The 21,813-nt window shown below is 39.6% G+C and overlaps 1 protein-coding gene across 4 annotated transcripts in view; it reads left to right on the top strand.

Annotated features, from left to right (window-relative positions):
- Positions 1 to 20,402, top strand: part of CHD1L (chromodomain helicase DNA binding protein 1 like) — a 62,778-nt gene extending 42,376 nt beyond the window's left edge. For 3 of the 4 annotated variants that reach the window (XM_046682976.1, XM_046682975.1, XM_046682977.1), the window contains 8 exons: positions 1,683 to 1,831; positions 2,673 to 2,836; positions 3,396 to 3,601; positions 4,716 to 4,814; positions 14,321 to 14,391; positions 16,381 to 16,495; positions 17,246 to 17,354; positions 18,283 to 20,402. In XM_046682976.1, coding sequence (XP_046538932.1) covers positions 1,683 to 1,831; positions 2,673 to 2,836; positions 3,396 to 3,601; positions 4,716 to 4,814; positions 14,321 to 14,391; positions 16,381 to 16,495; positions 17,246 to 17,354; positions 18,283 to 18,343 — 974 coding nt within the window. In that variant the 3' untranslated portion in view covers positions 18,344 to 20,402. Of the gene's footprint in view, positions 1 to 1,682; positions 1,832 to 2,672; positions 2,837 to 3,395; positions 3,602 to 4,715; positions 4,815 to 7,315; positions 7,874 to 14,320; positions 14,392 to 16,380; positions 16,496 to 17,245; positions 17,355 to 18,282 lie in introns of those variants that run through there. The other variant, XM_046682978.1, reaches the window with a different exon arrangement.
- The last annotated feature ends 1,411 nt before the right edge of the window (positions 20,403 to 21,813 follow it).

Genomic DNA, 21,813 nt, shown 5'->3' with positions numbered 1-21,813 from the left:
AGCACTCATCTAAATTAACTTCAGCCTATTTTTGTAGCATTTACTAGAAAAAAATTTCACTGTTTTCCAGAAAGATAATTAGAATTTTTTTGGCAGTTTGACTAACTGAGAAATATATTTTTTCAGGCAGTCCAGCTGCCGGAAGAGATTTTCCAGTTGTATTAAAACTTGGAATTTTGTCTTTGATCCGTGAGAACCTATGTTCACTCTGTGGTAGATGGTACCTCTGGTGGGATGCCGATGAGGGTCTAGGTGTGTGGTCTCCAACCTCCCCTTGACTGCAGAGTGATGACAGGGAGCACAATTAAAAAGAGTAAAAGTAAATGTGAAAGACTGGTAATTAAAGTAGCCCCAATCAAAATTAAATAAAAAACAGAGTTGCTTTATCTTGAATGCCAGGGTTTCTTTATGTTTGTAAGTTGAGGATTGCATGCAATATGAAGCTACATATGTTGATCATATTTGACACTTCTCGGTTCTTTATTTTTTTCCACTTGTTGATAGAACACGTCATTGAAAGCCCCCTGCTGATTTAATTAGCAAATGCTAATTAGAATTACAGCTGGTTGGATTTGGGTACAAGTGTGAAGCAGTTGATCTCTTGAGAATGAAAATGTTTGCTTTCGTTCTCTCTAGAGAAAACATACTTATAGCTGATCTCATAATGTTGTGAAAATATATTTTTTGTTAACCTGCTATTAAATATGCTTCACTTCAGAATCGTTCTCTCACCTCTCTGTGCTTGCTAGTATCAGCTTGTCACGGTTTCTCTTTAGCAGTGATTCATGATCTTGGCAGATCACTCAACTTTTTTGAGCCTTTGTGTCCTCATCTGTAAAATGGTGCTGTTATTGTCTGCTTTGCTTTTTAAATAGTTGCAAAAATCAAATGTGATAATAGACTTGAAAGTACTCTAATAGCAGAAAATGCTTTACAAGGTTACACTATTGTCATTACTGTAATCATTATTTGCTGGCCTGTTATCTCTCCCTCCTTCTATATACAGTAATATACTGAAAAGAGCACACGGGCCTTAAAGTCATAAAATCCTGCCTTCTTCATTTATTACTCGTGAGCATTGGAGAGTCCCTTAATCCCTGTTTGAGCCTCAGTTTTCTCTTTCTTAAGTGGGGTTAGTTATATTAGGATTGTGGTGAGGCTCATGAAGATGCTTCATGAGATCTGTAAAAAATATTGTAAATCTAAGGGATTATTTTTGTGATTCTCATTTTCTCAGATTTGCCGCTTGTTCCTTTAATATTACAGAGAAGCAGGGAAAGAGTCGAGTATTAAAAGTGTGTTTGGAATAAAGAAGTATGTTCTCAGTTACCTTTAACTAGGTGATCTTACTGTCAGTGAGATTTATACTGAGGGATAGTGTGCAATGAATGAGTGATCCAAGACTCCACAGGGTGGAATATCCAGCAGAGACTCCCAGACGGTTTAGAGAGGGACCGAAAAGGCTTTAGCCGTGCTCTGTCCTTTGAAAAGTAAATGTGTGAGATCCCCATGTGGATCCCAAACCCATCAGTGTCAGTGGGATCAGAAATGCAACACCTTCTTCACAAGATAGTCTTAGCCCATGTGGAATACAGGCTGTTTGCCCTGGTTATTGCTTTGAATAGAATTAATCCATTTTTCTTTAGTATCTAACATTTCTCTTTTGTGTTTTATGTTCTTAGAAAACCATATGTACTTATTTGAAGGTAAAGATTATTCTAAGGAGCCTAGTAAAGAAGATAGACAATCATTTAAGCAACTGGTAACTCTTCAGAAAACCCTTCTGGAGGAAACTAGTCAAGAGGGCCGGTTACTTCGAAATAAAGGCAGTGTAAGAACTATTGATTTATGTAAAAGAATAAATTTTTCCAAACTCTCATCCTAAGAGAACCAAAAATGATTCTGGAGTGATTTATTAAGAAATAAGTATGTAAGTATTTGTTGAAATGTATATATAATTCACTGTACTTTTTATACATAGTATAAAAACTATGTAAAAGGTTGGCAGAAAAAATGTTAACAAGGGAAGAGTATTTTACCATTTAATGCACTTGAAAGCAGCCGTGTCAATCTAGGACATCCTGAAGAGATCACTGTATTATCACCAAAATACCATACTTTGCTGCTAATAATTGTAACCCTATAGCACGCAAGCAGATGGCAGTCATAAACAATATGTAATAGCCACAGTATTTGGCACTTAGTATGTGCTTGTTAAATTCCAGCTGTCATTAAGATAATCATCATGTTGAAATATTCTGTTTAAGAAAGAATTATGTAATACATTGTAGGAGGATTTCCATTAAAAATGGTTAAACCTAAAATGGCATCCTGCTGGGCATACTTTCAATTAAAAAAATGTTAGTTTTCTGAAGTACCTTTTTTCTAATGAAATTAATTAAAATGGCATATTGTGTACCAAGCACGTCAGTGCTTTGCTTGATTTTAGAGCACAATATCCTAGTCACCATGCATATGAGATACATAATATGAACAGTAAATTGAAATGTCTTGCCACCACTTCCTACCATGCAAGGTGTCTTGGAGATGCAGTGTTTTATGAAATATTCAGCATGTTGCTTCCATACAGATTGTGTTTAGGAACAAATGAAACTCATGAAGGAACTGGCTGTCCCCAACCTTCCTGATTATAGAGCTTATTCTTCCTACAGGTTCTCATCCCAGGCCTTGTGGAGGGCTCTACCAAGAGGAAGCGGATTCTGAGCCCAGAAGAGCTGGAGGACAGGAGGAAGAGAAGACAAGAAGCAGCAGCCAACAGAAAGAGACTAATGGAGGAGAAGAAAAGGAAAAAGGAAGAAGAGGAACATAAGAAAAAGTATGTGTGATCAAAAAAGTGTTAATTGATTGTATTGTTAATAAAAATGAGGGTCATAATTGATAAAGGAATCGTTCTTGTATACTGAGTCCACAGTTGAACATCACTTTAAAATTCCAGAAAACTTCTATAAAGCTAGTAGTTCCTACTGGTAATAGAATACTTTTCTAAAGATTAAACTTTAACCTTAGCAGTCAGTCTACTTAAGTGAAAAGTCCTGAGTGCCTAAGGCAGAGAAGATGCATTCAGTTGAAGCAAGAAAATTTTAAGATTTTATTGTAGCTGTCTGACAAAGAGTGGTTTACTTGAACAGTACCTTTTAGTAACATTCTTAAAAACAGGGACATCCGATGGCTGCTCATTACTGAAGTAACGTCAGGTGGCATTTAAGCTAATCAATGGGACTTGTTTGTTTACAAATAGGCAGAAAACCTCAAATCAAAGTGAGCTTCTGATTGCATTTCCACTTGACACTGTTTGTGAATAGCAGTACAAAATGTGCTCCAAGGGACATTGGGATAGGCCTGGTTAATTTCCTTTTCTCTCTGGCCTGTTGAAGGATGGCCTGGTGGGAGTCCAACAGTTACCACTCCTTCTGCCTGCCTTCCAAGGATAGCGAACCAGAGGACCTAGAGGATGGGGAAGATGAGAGCCCTGTCCATCTGGATTATGAAGACCCAGACTCGACCTCCATCAACTATGTTAGTGGTGACGTCACCCACCCACAAGCTGGGGCAGAGGATGCTGTCATCGTGCACTGCGTAGGTAGGAGAAGTGGTACAGGCCTGGGGTGGGTTCCTTAATTTTTATGATGCCAAAAACTGGGGAGGATGTGGCAGAACGCTGACATAGGGGTGATTGATGGGCGCAGTGCAGCCTAAGAAAGGTAGACTTTAGAATTCGGAGACTTGGGTTTGACCCTTGGCTCCCTTGTTGACCCGACTGAGTAACCCAGCCTCCCTGTACCTCAACTTCATTATCTGTATAATGGGGTAACACTGCCCTATTCTCTGCACAAGGTTTTTAAGAGGGTGAAAGGAGGCAACATCTATAAGATAAATGAATTCGCTGAGAAAAAGCAAAATTCCAGTCATGTTCCACCCTCATGACCTTTGCACTTTTTACCACCTCTGCCTGGAACCCTCTTTCCCTGACAGCCACATCAAGCATTGTTCAAATGTCTGTGTCTCAGAGAGGTCTCCCCTGATTGCCTCAAATAAAACAGATGCCTCTATTATTCTCTATCCCTTTCCTACCTTATTTTACTTTATTACACGTATCACCACCTGACATATTATGTATGTATTTGTTTATTTGACTATCTCATTACACTAGAAAATAAGCTTCATGGGATTTTTTTCTTTTTGTCGTCTGCTATTACCCTAGTGCTGAGAACAGTGCCTGACAAGTAATACATGCTAACAAATATTTGTAGAATGATTGAATGAATGAGCAGAAATAAAAGGTGCTCACCAGCTATGATAGTGCCAACTTGAATACATCATTAACCTTTCCTGTTCTTCATCTTTACAATGAAAGTTGTGTGCGGTTGTATTACCAGTGCTTCAGCTCTCTCTGTTATATCTTCCGTCCATCCTTCCTCAGTCATGTCCCAGGAATTACAGGAGTACCACAGAGATTTTGCTCTTTCAGAACACACCTTTTTTTAATGCTTTCCTGTTATGATGGCCAGGTATATTCCAGAAAACCTAAACATATTTGAGAAGTCCAACCTGTGATATTCCTAGGAGATTAGATAGTTTTTTCTTCCCTTTGAAAAATCATTCTTCTGCAAGTCTATTTGGTGTACCATTATTTTTTTAAATCGTGGACTGGACTTTTCCTCCCATAGACAAAAATTTTCTTTTTCTTCTCTCAGATGATTCTGGCCGCTGGGGCCGAGGTGGTTTATTCACAGCTCTGGAAACACGATCTGCTGAGCCAAGAAAAATATATGAGCTGGCTGGGAAAATGAAAGGTAAGAAGCAAAGCAAAGAATGGTTAGGGCTGGAATAAGAGAAGAGAGGACACTTAGGACAGGCATCATGTGGGTTAAAAAGCACTAGATAAGGAGTTGGAAGAGCTGGTTGGATTCTGAATTCTGTCATCAGTTACCTACTTATGTGACTTCGAGGCAGTCCCTTGCCATCCTTCTGCCTGTTTTCTCATTTCTAATTTCTAAGTAATATTTGTTCCACCTACTCATGAGACTCTAATTAGGATAATGAATGTGCAAGTATTTTGATAAATGTCCGTCTCTGCGTGCATGTTAAAGTATTGGCATGAAGGTCATTTCATTGTTTACCTGACTCACCCCACCTTTGTAAGGGAATATCTCACCAAAATGTCAGACCTGTGGGAGAGAAATCAGACACACCGTTAGAATGCTAACAAGAGCTCAGGTTGGGTGCTGAGGGGAAGGATTAGGAAGTTAACCACAGGCTGGGGTACAACACTCGCTGGAGACAGAAATAAAGCTGTTCAGGGCTAGGAAACTTGGGAGGCTGGACAGTGATCTCCCTCAGCATAGAGAAGGGGAAAGGGTACCTTCTTTTATGTGCAGAAATCAAAAAGTGGCAGGAGGAGTAAAATTATTGTGATCATTTCTTTGGGACTTGAGAGGCCAAAGGACCTTGTCTAGGAGAGAAGGACCCTTCAGATTTCTTAGAGATTGGTTTTTCCTAATTCTTCTGCCCAGTTCTCTATGGTGGAAAGGGATGTAAGGACTTAGAGTGAATTCTCTTTCTACTAAAACAGATTACTGAAAGAAGGGTTCAATATGTGTTAAAATAATTAACCCAGATCTAGATATTGATTGGGCCATTGGAAAGGCAGAGAGTTCAGGATAGGTCAGAGCTAGAGATCCAGACTGAGGAATCCCTATTTGGATCCTTGTTTGAAACTGTGAGGGACATAGGACAGAGAAATGAGAAGACAGAGAACAGAAAATGGAAAACACCTCCGCTTAGGAGTAGAGGCAGGAAGGGGAGACAGAACGAATTGCCAGATAAATAAGAGAACCTTGAGAGTGTAGTATTTTGAGGTACAAGGGAGGAGAGGATTTCAAGAAAAGGTCTGCATTTTCAAACACTGAAGTCAGGATGAGAATTAGGAAAAGGCCATTGGATTTGCCCCAAGGCAGTCACATGCTCTTGGAACACTTTGAGGAGAGTGTGAAGACTAAACCCTGGGTGCACACAGTTAAGGTATAAGTGGTCACTAAGAAAACAGAGGGGAGTGAGTACTCTTCTTCAGAAGGATTGAAATAGGGGAGCAGGGTAGATGAAAGTGTGGGCTAGAATTACCAGAGAGGGCTTCATGGAGATGGTGAATGTTATCTTGGCCCTGGAAAGATGGGTTGAATTTAAGTAGGTGGAGAGAAATGGCAAGAGGATCCCTAACTTGCATCTCTTTCTTTCAGTATTCCCACAAGTCCTACCATCCCCGGTACAGGGTATTGAATGACCCAGGCAGTTACAGAGTGAATGTGTTTGGGGGATGGTGCATAGGCCAGGCAAGCCAGAGTAGAGGGTTTAGGCTGAGGAATAGAGTAGAGTTATATTTTAAAGAGAGATTTGGGCCACATTATGGAAGATTTTATATGGCTTGTCCTGGGAGATGCCATTCTAAGCAGGACCTTATCCAATGGGTAGTGACTAATCATTTGGGAGATTTGAGGAGAAGAATGTCATAGCAGAGCCAGTATTTTAGAATGACTTAAGAGATTAGGGTGTGCAGGGTGGATTAAGAGGACAAAAGATTCAAACTGAAGCATGTAAAGCCATAGAATTATTTTAGCACATTTTTCTAGAGCATCAATTTGATTTGATTTGGATGAGGCAGGTATACAAGTAGATATAGATATAGTAGTATGCAATATTTGAATGGTTTAAAACAATCATAAGACTTCTAAAGGAATTTTAACTTCGTAGCACTCTCTCTTTCCTGTCCCCCCAGATGCCTCTGGGTTTTGCGTTCACTCTCCAATGCCTGCAAGATTACTTTGTAGGTAACATTTAAGGGGCACTGAATTAGATGATCATAAAAATTCAGGAGTGAAGGGCATGACACTGGCTTCGTGGCAATGTAAGACATCCCTCCTTTTTATCCCCCTTTTTAATCACCAAATTAGGTATCCATACACAAACAAAAGCACCTTGGTGGGTCTTTGGGGACCTAGCACCTTACTCCAAGGGACCCAAGAGGAGTCTTGCCCACCAGCTCAGCCAGTAAGAGACAGACAAACCTCCATGTGGGCTGCAGAGCCAGTGAAACTCCTTCTTGCCACCATCAGGCAAAAATCAGGTGAATGCTGACCCGAGCAGTTACTCACACCTGAGACAGAACTTGTAGAAGTCTAGCCTTCCCAAAGGGAGACTCCAACATATTGTTGGAGAAAAAGAAAAAGATATGAGTTTGATCACAGTGGAGGTTTGGAGGATAAGAGAAACTTTCTCAGTGCTGTCCCCTTTACCCCAGGGAAACACTGAACAGAGCTGATTTATCTGGTGAAGGCAGCCTCTCCTGCAAGGAAAAGGGAAGTGGTGAGTGAGAACCCAGCTGTCCTGGCCAGGCAGGACATAATTAGAGAAACCCGTTTGTCTCCACCAGCACTCAGAGTGCTGGTACTAAGGTGAGAGCTCTATGACTGGGGAGAGGAAGGATACTGGGAAAGAGGCAGGTAAGAATTTCAAACAGCATCAAAGGGATTGTGCTCAGGAGGAAGTTCACCCGTGAGCCTCTGGGAATACCAACCCTGGGGAGCTCCTTACTGGGCCCCCGGGTACCCCCAGTGCCCTGAATGCTAAACCCACACCTCCCTTGACTCTGCTGCTGGCTTCTGAGTGTGTCTGTGTGAGCACACTCAGAAAACAGGCCATGGTTGGTGGGCAAGGAATAAACTACAAACTTGAGCTATAGCTCCAACTGTTCGAAGGCAAAAGAGAGATTTCCAATAGCCAGCATGGTGAATTGTAAGAACCAGAGAAGATGCAAAAGCTTAAAATTTAGCCACAAGAGAGAGCAAGAAGAGTGGAGGAGGTACACCTCACAATAACAATACCATAGAACACAACACCCCTTTGCAGAAGGCAACAAGCAGAGTTAAAGACATGTCTGCTATTTCAAATGTGAAAGCACCAGCGCGTAACTATGAGGAATGTGAAAAATCAAGAAAATGACAGTTCTCCAGCAACCAAGTTCAAAAGCACAGAGTATCGTGATCTAAACTGATAAAGAATTCAGAATAGTTATGAAGAAATTTGAGTTACAAGAAAACTCAGAAAGGCAATTCATTGAAATCTGGAATAAAACATATGAACGAAATGAGTTCTTTTCCAAAGAGAATGAAATTATAAAAAAAAAAAAAAGAATTCTGGGGCTGAAGAATTCAATGAATGAGATGAAGAATGCAATAGAGAGCAGCTGTAATAGGGCCAACAATGTGGAAGAAAGAATAAGTGACTTGGAAGATAGGAGTTTTGAAATAACACAGAAGAGATGAAAGAATAGAGATTTTTTTAAAAGAGCGAAGAAAGCGTACATGAGCTATGGGATTGGATAAAAAAGACAAATATCAGAATAAGCAGGCTTCCAGAAGGAGAAGAGAGGGAGAAGGGGGCAGAAAGTTTATTTAAAGAAATATTAGCTGAGAACTTTCCCAAACTGGGGAAAGACTTGGACGTACAAGTTCATGAAACTAGTAAGTCACCTTATTATGTCAATGCAAAAAGACCTTCCCCAAGGCACAGTGTAATGAAATTGTCAAAAATCAATGATAAAGAAAGAATCTTAAAGGAAGCCAGGGGAAAAAAGAACATAACCTAAAAGGGAACCCCCATTAAGCTATCAGATTTCTCAGCAGAAAGTTGATAGGCCAGGAGAAAGTGGAATGACATCTTCAAAGTGTTGAAAGAGAAAAATTGCCAACCAAGAATACTGTATCTGGCAAAGTTATCCTTCAGATGTAAAGGAGAAATAAAGACTTCCAGACAGGCAAAAGATGAGAGAGTTTACCATCACTAGACCTCCTATGCAAGATGCTGAAAGGAGTAAAGGTGAAAAATAGACTTAGAAAACTGTCACTGTATGTTAGTTATGGTGCGTTAAGCACTCAACTATAGTATAAGGGTTAAAAGAAAAGAGTAGTAGAAATAACCTAGCTGTGATAAATTGTTAATGAATACACAACATAAAAAGAAGTAAATTGTGACAGCAATAATATAAAAGGGGAGCCTTTATAGGCGGTTGGACATAAGTTGCTATCAGCTTAAAATGGACTGTTTTATCTATAAGATGTTTTTGGTAAGCCCCATGGTAACTGCAAAGCAAAAACCTAGAGCAGATTCATAAGAGAAGAAGGGGAAGCAGAGCCTGCCACCACAGAAAATAACCAATTTGCAAAGGTAGACAGAAACAGAGGGAAAAAGAAAGACTGGAACTACAAAACAACTAGAAAGCAATTAACATGGCATTTGTAAGTACTTATATGTCAATAATTACTCAATGTAAATGGATTGAATTCACCAAGCAAAAGGCATGGAGTGTCTGGATGGATAAAAAGACCCAACTATTTGCTGCCTACAAGAGATCAACCTGAGCCTTAAAGACACACACAGGTTCAAAGTGAAAGGATGGAAAAAGATCCTCCATGCAAGTAGAAGCCAAAAGAAAGTGTGAGTAGCTATACTTATCAGATAAAATAGACTTTAAGCCAAAAATGGTAACAAGAGACAAGGAAAGTCATTATATAATGATAAAGGGATCCATCAATCAAGAAGATATAACAATAGTTTATGAGCATCCAACATTGGATCACCTATATATATTAAGCAAATATTAACAGATGTGAAGGGAGAAATAGACAACACAGTAATAGTAGAGGACTTTATACCCCACTTTCAGTAATGGATAGATCATCCAGACAGAAAATCTATAGGAAATTATGGGCTTGGACCACATCTTACACCAAATCAACCTAATAGATATCTGTAGAGCATTCCATCAAACAGCAGCAAAGTACACATTCTTCTCAAGTGCACATGGAACATTTTCAAGGATAGGTCATATAGTAGGGCACAAAACAAGTCATAGCAAAATAAGAGGATTGAAATCGTACCAAGTATCTTTTCTGGCCACAATGGTATGAAACTAGAAATCAACAACATGGGGAAAGCTGGAAAACCTACAAATATTTGAAAACTAAATAGCACACAGCACACTTCTGAACAACTAATGGGTCAAAGAAGAAATCTAAAGGGAAACCAAAGAAACCCTCAGAACAAATGAAAATGAAATACAACATACCAAAACTTAAGGGATGCTGCAAAAGCAGATCTGAGAGGGGGGTTTATAGTGATAAATGCATATAAGAAATTAGAAAGTTCTCAAACAATGTAACTTTACAACTCAAGGAACTAGAAAAAGAAGAGCAAATTAAGCGCAAAGTTAGCAGAAGGAAGAAGGAAATAAATACCAGAGCTGAGATAAATGATATAGAGATCAGAAAAACAGAAAAAGATCAGTGAAACTAAGAGCTAGTTTTTAAAAAAAAAGAAAGAAATTGACAAACCTTTAGCAAGAGTAAGAAAAAAGAGGACTCAAAATCAGAAATGAAATAGGAGAAATTAAACTGACACTACAAAAATACATAGGCTCATGAGAGACCATTATGAACAATTATACATCAACAGATTACATAACCTAGAAGAAATGGATAAATTTGTAGAGTCATACAACCTACCAAGACTGAACCAGGAAGAAACAAGGTCTGAACAAACCAGTAATGAGTAAGGAGATTGATTCAGTAATTAAAAACCTCCCAACACAGAAAAACTCAGGACTAGATAGCTTCATGGGCAAATTCTACCAAACATTTAAAGAATTAATACTAATCCTTCTCAAATTCTTCCCAAAAAATTGAGGAGGAGGGAACACTTTGAAACTCTTTCTATAAGACCAGTATTACCCTGATACTAAAGCCAGATAAGAACACTACAAGAAGGCTGTAGACCAATATTCCTGATGAACATAGATGCAAAAAGTCTCAAACACATTAGCAAACCGAATTCAAGAACTCATTAAAGAGATTACACACCATGACCAAGTGAGAGTTCTCCTTGGGATGCAGGGATTGTTCAACATACGCAGATCAACAAAGGTTTTGAACCCCATTAATAGAATGAAAGATAAAAATCACATGATTCTCTTAATAGAGGCAGAAAAAGCATTTAACAGAATACTGGTAATAAAAACCCTCAACAGAATAGGTATATGAAGAACATACTTCAGCATAATAAAGTCCTTATATGATACCCACAGCTCACATTATATTCAATACAGAAAAATTGGAAGCTTTTCCTCTAAGATCAGGAACAAGACAGAGGTGCCCACTCTCACCACTCTCATTCAACATAGTGCTGGAAGGTCGAACTACAACAATCAGGCAAGACAAAGAAATTAAAGGGCATTCAAATCAGAAAGGAGAAGAAGGGAAAATTGTCATTATTTGTGGTTGATATGATCTTATAGAAAAATCCCAAAATTTCAACTAAAAACCTGTTGGATCTAATCAATGAATTCAGTAAAGTTGTAGGATATAAAATCATTACACAGGAATCAGTTGCTTTTCTATACACTAACAATGAAATATCTGAAAAAGAAACAAAACTATCCCATTCACAATAACATCAGATACAACAAAATACCCAGAAATAAGTTCAATCAAGGAGATGAAAGATCTAGACAATGAAAACTGCAAAACTTTGTTGAAAAAAAATCAAAGAAAACACAATTTGAAGGACATCCCATGTTCATGGATCAGAAGAGTTAATATTGTTAAAATGTCCATATTACCCAAAGCCATCAATGGATTCAATGTGATCCCTATCAAAATTCCAATGGCATTTTTCAGAGAAATAGAAAAAACAATCCTGAAATGTATACAGAATCACAATAGACCCCAAATAATCAAAGCAGTCATGAAAAAGAAGAGAAAAGCCAGAGGCATCACACTTCCTGATTTTAAACTGTGCTCCAAAGCTATAGTAATTAAAACAGTATGGTACTGGCTAAATATAGACACATAGACCAATGGAACCAAATAGAAAGCCGAGAATTAAACTGCATACACTGACAACTAGTATTTGATAAGGAGCTAAGAACATCCAATGGTGAAAGAATAGTCTCTTCAGCAAATGTGTTGGGAAAACGGGATAACTGCATGCAGAAAAATGAAATTGGACTCCTATTTTATACTACACATAAAAATTAACTCAAAATGGATCAAAGAGTTAAACTAAGAGCTGATACCATAGAACTCCTAGAAAATATAGGGAAGAAGCTCATCGACATTGGTCTTGGCAGTGATTTTTTGGATATGAAACCAAAAGCACAAACAACAAAGGAAAAAACAAGTGGGACTACATCAAGATTAAAAGCTTCTGCACTGCAAAAGAAACAACAAAATGAAAAGGCAACCTACAGAATGGGAAAGAATATTTGCAAACCATATATTGGATAAGGGGTTAATATACTACATGTGAAAAGAACTGAGACAACTCAATAAGAAAAAAACCCCCACAATCTGATCTTTTTAACAATCTGATTAAAGAATGAACAAGGGAACTGAATAGACATTTTTCCAAAGAAGACATACAAATGGCCAACTGGTACATGAAAAGATGCTTAACGTCACTAATAATCAGGGAAATAGAACTCAAAACCACAATGAGATATCACCTCCCACCTGTTAGAATGGCTATCATCAAGAAGACAAGAGCTAACAAGTGTTGGCAAGGATGTGGAGAAAAGGGAACCCTTGTACACTGTTGGTGGGATTGTAAACTTGTTCAGCATACTATGGAGAACAATATGGATGATCCTCAAAAAGTTGAAAATAGAACTACCATATGATCCAGCAATCCCACTTCTGGATATATATCTAAAGGAAATGAAATCAGGTTATCAAAGAGATATATGTACTCCCATGTTGATTTCAGCATTTCACAATAGCCAAAATATGAAAACAACCTAAGTGTCTGTCAACAGATGAATGGATAAAGACAATGTGGTATGTATACACAATGGAATACTATTTAGCCATGAGAGAAAAGGAAATTCTGCTGTTTGTGACAACATGAATGTACCTTGAGGACATTTTGCTAAGTGAGATAAGTCAGACGGGGAAACACAGATGCTGTGTGATATCCCTTATATGTGGAATCTGAAAAAACCAAACTCGAAAAAACAGAGTGGAATGGTGGTTACTGGGCCTAAGGGGTGGGGGAATGGGGGAGATATTTAAGGGTACATGCAACTTGCAACTATCTACTTGGAACTAGTAGATAAACGAATCTTGGAGATCTAATACACAGTACAAGAACCACAGACAAGAAAACTTGTATCATAAACCTTAAAGTTGCTAAGAGACTAGATCTTAATTGTTCCCACCACTGGAAAAAATGATAATTAACATGACATGATTGAGATGTTAGCTAGTGCTATAGTGGCAATCATATTGCAATATAAATGTGTCAAATCAATGTGCTGTATGCCTTAAACTTACACAATGCTGTCAATTATATCTTAATAAAGAAAAAACAAGAACAGATGTTGGTAAGGATGTGGAGAAATTGGAACACTTGTACACTGACAGTGGGACTGTCAAATGGTGTTGCTACTGTGGAAAACAATATGGTGTTTCCTCAAAAAATTAAAATAAAATTACTATATGATCCAGCAATCCCACTTATGGGTATATACCCAAAAGAATTGAAAGCAGGAACTCGAGCAGATGTTTGTACACCCATGTTCATGTCAGCATTATTCACAATGGCCAAAAGGTGGAAGCAAGTGTCCATTGATGAATGAATGGATAAACAAAATGTAGTATAAATATATAAATATAATAGAATTTTATTCAGCCTTACAAAGGAAGAAAATTCTAATACATGCTACAACGTGGAGGAACCTTGAGGACACTGTGCTAAGTGAAATAAGCCAATCACAAAAGGACAAGTACTGTATGATTGCAGCTATATGAAGTAACTACAATAGTCAAATTCATAGAGACAGAAGGTAGAATGGTAGTTGTAGCAGGAATGGGGAGATATTGTTTAATGGTTATAGAGTTTCAGTTTTGCAAGATGAAAAGAGTTGTGGAGATCAATTACACAATAGTGTGAATGTACTTAAGACTACTGAACTGTACACTAAAAACGGTTAAGATAGTAAATTTGATGTTACATGTATTTTACAACAATTAAACATTTAAAAATAAAAATTGAGCAAAAAAAAAATTGAGTGCATCAAGTCACTGGCTAAGGCAGCGACTGAGGCCAGGAAAGTGAGGAAAGGTGGGTTTGAAACCCAAGTGGATATGGAAAAGGCAAGGTGTAAGGAGGACCCAGAGCAGTCCCTGTTCAGGGATCTCAGTCCATAGTAAACTTGATGTTCTTTCTGTTGCTCCTTTTTACTTTACCTTAGATTTGAGTTTGGGAGGTGTCCTTTTATTTCCTGTTGATGATAAAGAGTCAAGAAACAAAGGGCAAGATTTGGTAAGTAAAAAAACCACATCTCTTATTAGAACTAAAGGTTGGCTCATATTAACCTCCTCTTGAAACCTCTCTGCTCCCTCTGGCTTAACAGTGTATTAGTTTGCTGGGGCTGCCATAACAAGATACCACAGGCTGGGTGGCTTAAAAAACAAATTTATGGGGGCTGGCCCAGTGGCGTAGTGGTTAAGTTCACACACTCCACTTCAGCGGCCCGGGGTTCATCGGTTCAAATCCTGGGCGCTGACCTGCACACCGCTCATCAAGCCATGCTGTGGCAGTGTCCCACATACAAAAAAAGAGGAGGATTGGCACAGATGTTAGCTCGGGGCCTCTCTTCCTGAAGCAAAAAGAGGAAGATTGGCTACAGATGTTAGCTCAGGGCCAATCTTCCTCACACACACAAAACAAATTATTTTCTCACAGTTCTGGGGGCTACACATCCAAGATTAAGGTGCCAGCAGGGTTGGTTTCCTCTGAGGCCTCTCTCCTTGGCTCATAGATAGTCGCCTTCTCTCTCTGTCCTCACGTGGTCTTTCCTCTGTGCGCATGCATCCCTGGTATCTCTCTGAGTGTCCACATTTCTTCTTATAACGACACCAGTCACATTGGGTTAGGCCCCACCCTAATGGCTGCATTTTAAAATAATCGCTTCTTTAAAGGCCCTACCTCCAGTCACATTCTGAACTAATAGGGGTTAGGGCTTCAACATACGAATTTTGGGGGGCACAGTTCAGCCCATAATAAGCAGGTTGGGCCTCGTCTCCACTGCAGCAGCCGATCTGCCCCCCACCCCCAACCCCATGCCTCAGTCCATCACACCTCCTGGAGTGCTGTCCTCTACTTGCTTGTTCCCCCTGCACTGACCTAGACGGCAGGCTCCTCCCAAGTGCTCAGACTCATTTCTTTTATCCTCAATAATTCATGCGGTACTGGCTCATAGGAAATACTCAGTAAACATTTACTGAATGAATAAGAGAGCATGACAAAATGCTAAGGATTTTATCATTTATTACATGAAAAGTTCTATGAAAGATCATGTTTTCTAGCCAACCATAAGCAGAGGAGAGGAACCAATTCATATTTCCTCTGCCTGCATTACAACTCTCCTTTTGCATCTTAAGTGTCTCCCACTTGCCTGTCATTTGGAATTCCTCTGAGATGGTTTATTTACCACACCTACATAGCTTTCTCCAAGGCCTGAATTCATATTCAAATTTCAAGCCAAATCTTATTGACTTAGAAAAGAAGAAATTTAGAAACCCTGCTGAAAGAGAGCATGTCCTCTTGAGGTTAGTGGCCCGCATGGCTAACAACAGAGTGGTTCCTGCTTGTTCATTCATTGAGTCATTTCTCAAATGCTAAAAAAAGAGAATGACACAGTGGTTATGCATAAGCAGTTCTGAATCCAGTGACTCTAGTGTTGATGGTGAGTAAACACCATGACTGTGATGTGACTAATGATGTCAGCCTCAGATGTTCCCTTGCCACACTCTCCAGCTCCACCCCACTTAGGTTAGGGCAGAGGGCTGGTTATTTGGCGTTTTGTCCTCACAGGATTTGTTTGAACAGAGGTCGAATGACTGCTTATCCTGGGGGTTGTGGCGCTGACTTGAGCGTCAGCTAGTGGGCTGGAGAGCAAGGACCTCTAATGTTCTTTGTGCTCCTAAGATTCTGAAACATTCTTTGCCCTCTAGAACATTTAGAAAGGATAGCATGTTTCGGACTCAAGTTTTAATGCATCTTAAAAAGAGGAAGAAAACCTTATATAAAGAAACCACCAAATAAAACAGTTATGATGGGGTGAGAAGTCAGATTGGGCAGAACATGGCTGTTACAGCAGAGCATTCAAAAGAGATGGAGCTAAGCCTGAGTGACCCATAAAGGGCTGTGCCCGTCGGGGGACTTCCCGCACCACTCCATGGGCTGGTCACTTAGGTGACAGTGTAGCCATCTCATGTCATGTCGACTGTTTAATGACTGTTCTCCTAGTTGGCCTTGATTGTGGCTCAGCATCGTGATCGCTTCAACGTCCTGTCTGGCATTAAGATGGCAGCCCTAGAAGAAGGCCTGAAGAAGATATTTTTAGCAGCAAAGAAAAAGAAAGGTAAGCTCTTCCATTTGTGCTCAGAAGTAAATGAATTTCTGTTTCCAATACGTGATGTGATTTTTAAAGGGAAGTGAGAAATGTCAAGATCCCATTTGATATACACGGTAAAGGTGAGCCCTTGTATGAGACCACAGATGGAACCACCTCATCCTCCTGTATCTGTAAAGCCCTTTTTCCTTTCCAGATCACTTCTGCATCTATCTCTGGGGACCATCTGCACCCACTAGGGTATTTGTATCATGATTTTACAGAGGAGGAAGCAGAGGACCAGAAAGAGAGTACACTGGTCTCATACAGTTGGGAATTACTGTTTATCATATCCCTTCTCAGAGAGTCACAGTCCACATTAGCAGACAGTTCTCTGCCAAAAACCAGAGTTGAGTTTTGTTTCCAAATGCGGTGTGTCTCAGAGTTTGTTGAACTGATTGACTTGTTAAAAGAATCTTTGCTTATTTTAATTACATCTCAACCATCGATCGTATTCTATTTCCATTGTACCTGTTTATTTCCAGAGCCTATAGATCCTTGTGTTTGGTAGAATTATTTAAGTTTTCCCTGTTAGAATCCCTCCCCAGACGTAATCGTATGCTTTGAGTGGGATATTCCATGATCGTATACATTTTGTCCATTGAAAACCATGAAGTGACTCAGAGAATATAGATTATTTTCTCCTATGCATGTATTATACCGAATCAATTTTTGATAAATGAAGGCATCATGATGTATTCTTTTTTTTTTTTTTAACAGCAAGTGTCCATCTTCCACGCATTGGACACGCCACGAAAGATTTTAACTGGTATGGTACTGAGCGACTTATTCGGAAACACTTGGCTGCAAAAGGCATCCCAACTTACATGTATCCTTTTGTTATCCTAATGGTGGGCCCTCCCAGCCCGAAAGGAAAGATGTCTTGCATTTTCTGGTGTCACTATTTAGTTCAAGGCCAAGTTCTCTTCTGCCACATTTTCACTCTGCCCCTCTTCAATGAGACAAAAACTAAGAAGCACTTTCTAACTTGTATATCCAAGGAGATAAATAGACCCAAGCATTTCTGGGTGCCAACAGCTAGATTAAAAGACATATGAAGGGGGGAATTAATTGAATAATTGTCATTTGATAACATACTGAATCTTTTTACAGCACTTCTCTAGAGATCCTTCAGGCCTCTGGACCAAGTCCTAATTCAAAGGGCTTCGCTCTGTTCACTAAAATAAATAATTAACCAAACAAACTAACAAGTAAACTATTTTATATCTGAACCTTTCTGAATGTATTCTTAAAGAGCAGTGTGAAATTCATTTTGTCCATTAGGGTTTAATTTAGTTTTGCTAGACTAATATTTTCTTCTAATGACCTCCTTGCTGTAGAAGTTAGCATTGTTTGAACTGTTACACTGAAACCAAAATCACTAGAAGAAGCTGAATTGACCCCCAAATGCTATAATCATACAGAAATTCCCATCTTTTTACTTTAGATACTTATTGAAATTCATTCATTCAGTGGTGGTTTTCAAGACATTTTAATCACTGTAAGAACTTAGCAGAGAAATCATTATTTTATATGCTTGCACAATTCAAGCAGTTTCAAAAGAGTTGTAGTACATCAGATAACAGTAGCAATAATAATTGCTAGCAATACTGGAAGGATTTGTGATATGGTGAAAGGGAATTAAGGCATGCTATTTCTGGAGTGGTTATTTCACTTATTGCTAAACCAGAGAACTAGTAGTTTTAGGAAAGCTGATTTTAAAGTGATGACATATAATCCTTGACCGTCCTTATCAGATATTACTTTCCTAGAAGCAAGGCTGCTGTTTTTCCTTCACAGTCCTCACATTCCTCCTAAGGACAGCTGGTGCCTTTGCAGTCGGTCCAGCATCGGCTTCCGCCTTCAGCAATCAGCTAAGAAGATACTTGCTCAGAGCTACTGTAATAGAGTATTTCAGAAAGGTCTCAGGATCTGGTGGACCTCTAAGATGCTGTTTTTTGAATTCTCATTTTGTTCTCCTGGATGTGTTACTCTGATTTGGTACCTGTAATACAGGGATGTACAACTTATTCAGGGAAGTCTTTTGGCAGCTTGCCAGGGTCCCAGTTTGCATAGCTATTTGCATAATAATTTTTCTATCTCTAATGGTTTCATTGCTTTCTTTCCTGCCTATCAGACTGATTTCTTTAGAGAGGGGAAGGCTATATAGATTAAGAAGAAATGAAAGGTAACAGGAGACCAGGGTGGCTCTGGGAGAAGGAAGCACCTTCGGCCAATTCATGCCTTGAAAAGACAGTGCTCTGAGGGGCAGAGGCTGAGAAGTGAAAGTCCTCATCCAGACAACTGGAGCCTGTCCTGCCGTTCTTTTTGCACTGCTCAGCATCAAGATCTAGAAGAACACACATTGGCCTAGAGGGCTGTCAGATGTGACTTTAGAGAAACCAGATCTCCTTTCCCCTTCCCGCCCAGTACAGTTTGGCCGCAAGAAATTAGGCAATCGTGGAAATAGCACGAAGCTGACAGAGAATGTCAGATTGGGGAGGGCAGTGGGCTGAGGACCTCCAGAGAAGGAGTCATGGGGGGAGACACTATGTAAGCTGTGGCTTTTCACCCTTTTGTACGTGAAGTTTCAGTCTTGGCCAACCATCCTCAACCAGCCTGATTTCTGCTGCTTTGAGGCCCTCCACACCTGGAGTGCTTTGGAGGCCTCTTCAGAAGCCTCAGCCCTAGGCCATTGATTCAGGGAACTTGACTACTTACTGGTGGACTCAGAGCCCAGACCATGACCTTCTAAGGAAGGCGGTACCTTTAGCACCTGGATTGTACTGTTCTGTTTGACTCCCTCCCCAGCACCTCACCCTTCAACAATTTAGCATCTGTGTTGAAACACTGTTAGACCCTAAAGTCATGATTCCTTAATTTTTTCCCCTAAGACTTCTTACTTTCATTTTTACTGGCTCCTATCTGCTACTCTTAGCACCAGGCCTCTATACATAGGTTATTATAATAACTTTAACCTCTTGATTAGCATCTTAAGTCTCTCCTACAACTAGAAGCAGATTGGAACTCCAAAAAGGGAAAAGGTAGTGAAACCTAACGTAATGCACAGGTAAGTTGCCGTGCCTTCAAAAGCAGCCAAAGTCCAGAGAGGTGGGATATCAGCAAATGCCAAGAAGACTTGGTTGTCCAAAGCTGCGTACCCTCCTGAAAAGCCGTACTCACTTCTGACAACAGGGAGCAAAGGGCTTGCTGTGGGTGTTTCTGAACATCTGAGAGAAGCCTCAGAGCAGGAAACTCACTCCCAAGGGGAGCACAGCTGACTTTTTCAGGGGCTTGGTGTTTTTGAGGAGAGAAGGGCCTCTCTGTCCCCCGTGCTCCAGCCACATGGGCTTTCCTCTGAGTGGAGGCCCTGGGCCGTGAATCTGTTTCCTGGTCAGCTGAACAAAACAACCCAGAAGGAGATCAGAAAACTCACATAGCACATTCTCCCTTAAACGCAGGGTCACCTGTTGGTAACAGCCTCCCACTTTCCTTGTCTACCTCTCTTAGCTCTTCAGAGTCAAGAAACACTGCCCTACTGTATCTCTCTAGTCGTTCATATCTTTTATAATCCTGTCACCCTTCCCATTCAAGGACTGTCATTCTCTGGGAAAGAAGAATGAGAGAAGCTACCTATTCAGTTTATCCCGAGGAGTTTTTGTTCTGTTACTTCCACAGCAGCCCTCCCCTCTGAGGAGGCTACAGTGGAGTCAAGAGGACAATACAAGATTTTATTCACTGATGAGCTTTTGTGAAGAAGTTTGTGCCCTAAACACCAATATAAAAACCCTGCTTATTGAGATAGTGAAGAACTTGTCTGTTGAAACTTATATATATATATATATACACACACACACACACACACACAATCTTACATGTTTTCTTGATTTTTAATAAACTTTACTTTGTAATATGGTTATAACTTGTTTAATTTTTTGTCCAGTCAATCTAAACTACATTCCATTAAGTTAATTAACCCTTTTCAAGGATAGCTTGAGTCAGCCATTTTAGAGCCCCAGACCATCTCTAGGCCATTGTGTGGCCTGTGTTTTGCTGTCTACTAACTGAATTATAAACTCACTCTAGCATTGCCTACCTTCCACTGTATTCTACCTTATTTCTCAAAGATATCCCACAGTTTCTCATTGGGCCTTTGCTCATGCTGGTACCTCTCCCTGGACTGCCTTTCTCCTCTAAACCCCTTCTCCTACCTGCAACCCCCTATTATCCCCTATCAAATCTGGTCTTTTTTAAGAATCCAGAAAGACATAATCTCTCTGTGCTTTAACCATTAATGATAGTTGGCTTTATGGCACTTAATTTGTTGCACCTCCTATTATATTCATTGGTATATTTACCTAACCCTTGCCTAAATACTAAGGTTTTTAAGAAAGATTTCTCATTAATTTTTCATATCACACAGAGCAATTAGTAGATACTCAAATATTGAAATGGTATGAGAATAAATGGCTAGCAATTTGGGAAAAGTATTAGACTTCCTGCACATATCATAAACTCCAGATGGCTTAAGTACTTAAACATAAAACTTGAGAATATGAAAGGAAACTTGTCATTTTATAGTATCTGACTAGCAACTGCTCTTTGAAGCTTCTCCCAACTCTCAGTAAAATACCAATGGCATTAAGGTGAAGACTCACAACTGGACGGAAAATAGACAGCCAGCCAACCAAACGCCAGAATGTGAGAGGAAATGACTAGTTATAAAGCAAAGTTGAACTGAGATTTCTTTTTAGAACAAAGACCTTAACAACCTAAGACCTTCACCACCAGAAGATGAGCAACCAGTCCTCTATCCTTTCCTACCCTTATGTTAAAAAGCTCAACCCTCCCACATCTCTACCTTCTCAAGAGTGTTATTCTACTAACTACTCCTCATATCTTCAATTTTTTCCTTTAGATTAGAACGTTTCTGTTGACTTTTAGACAAGGTCATGTCTCTCCCATTAAAAATTCCTCATTCCCTCCCCTGTCACAGCCAAACCTCAAAAGAGTTGTCCATAATCACTGTTTTCATTTCTCCACCTCCCACTCTCTCTCTAAGCTACATCATTCTGACTTTCTGCACTATCACTTCATCAAGAGAGTCTGTCTTAAGAATACCAATATCCTCTAAGTCACTAAGTCCAGAGAACAGTTTTCAGTTCTCATCTTGACTTCTCAGCAGAGTTCAACACTGTTGACTGCTTCCCACTTCTTGAAACACTCTTGCCTTGGCTTCTGTGACAAGATACTCTTCTATGACAAAGTAATTTCCAGGAGCTTGTCTT

This window comes from Equus quagga, chromosome 13 (genome assembly GCF_021613505.1).
Source record: "Equus quagga isolate Etosha38 chromosome 13, UCLA_HA_Equagga_1.0, whole genome shotgun sequence".
Taxonomy (NCBI): domain Eukaryota; kingdom Metazoa; phylum Chordata; class Mammalia; order Perissodactyla; family Equidae; genus Equus; species Equus quagga.
The sequence above is the reverse complement of the archived record's forward strand: the minus strand, read 5'-3'. Positions and strand labels throughout refer to the sequence as shown.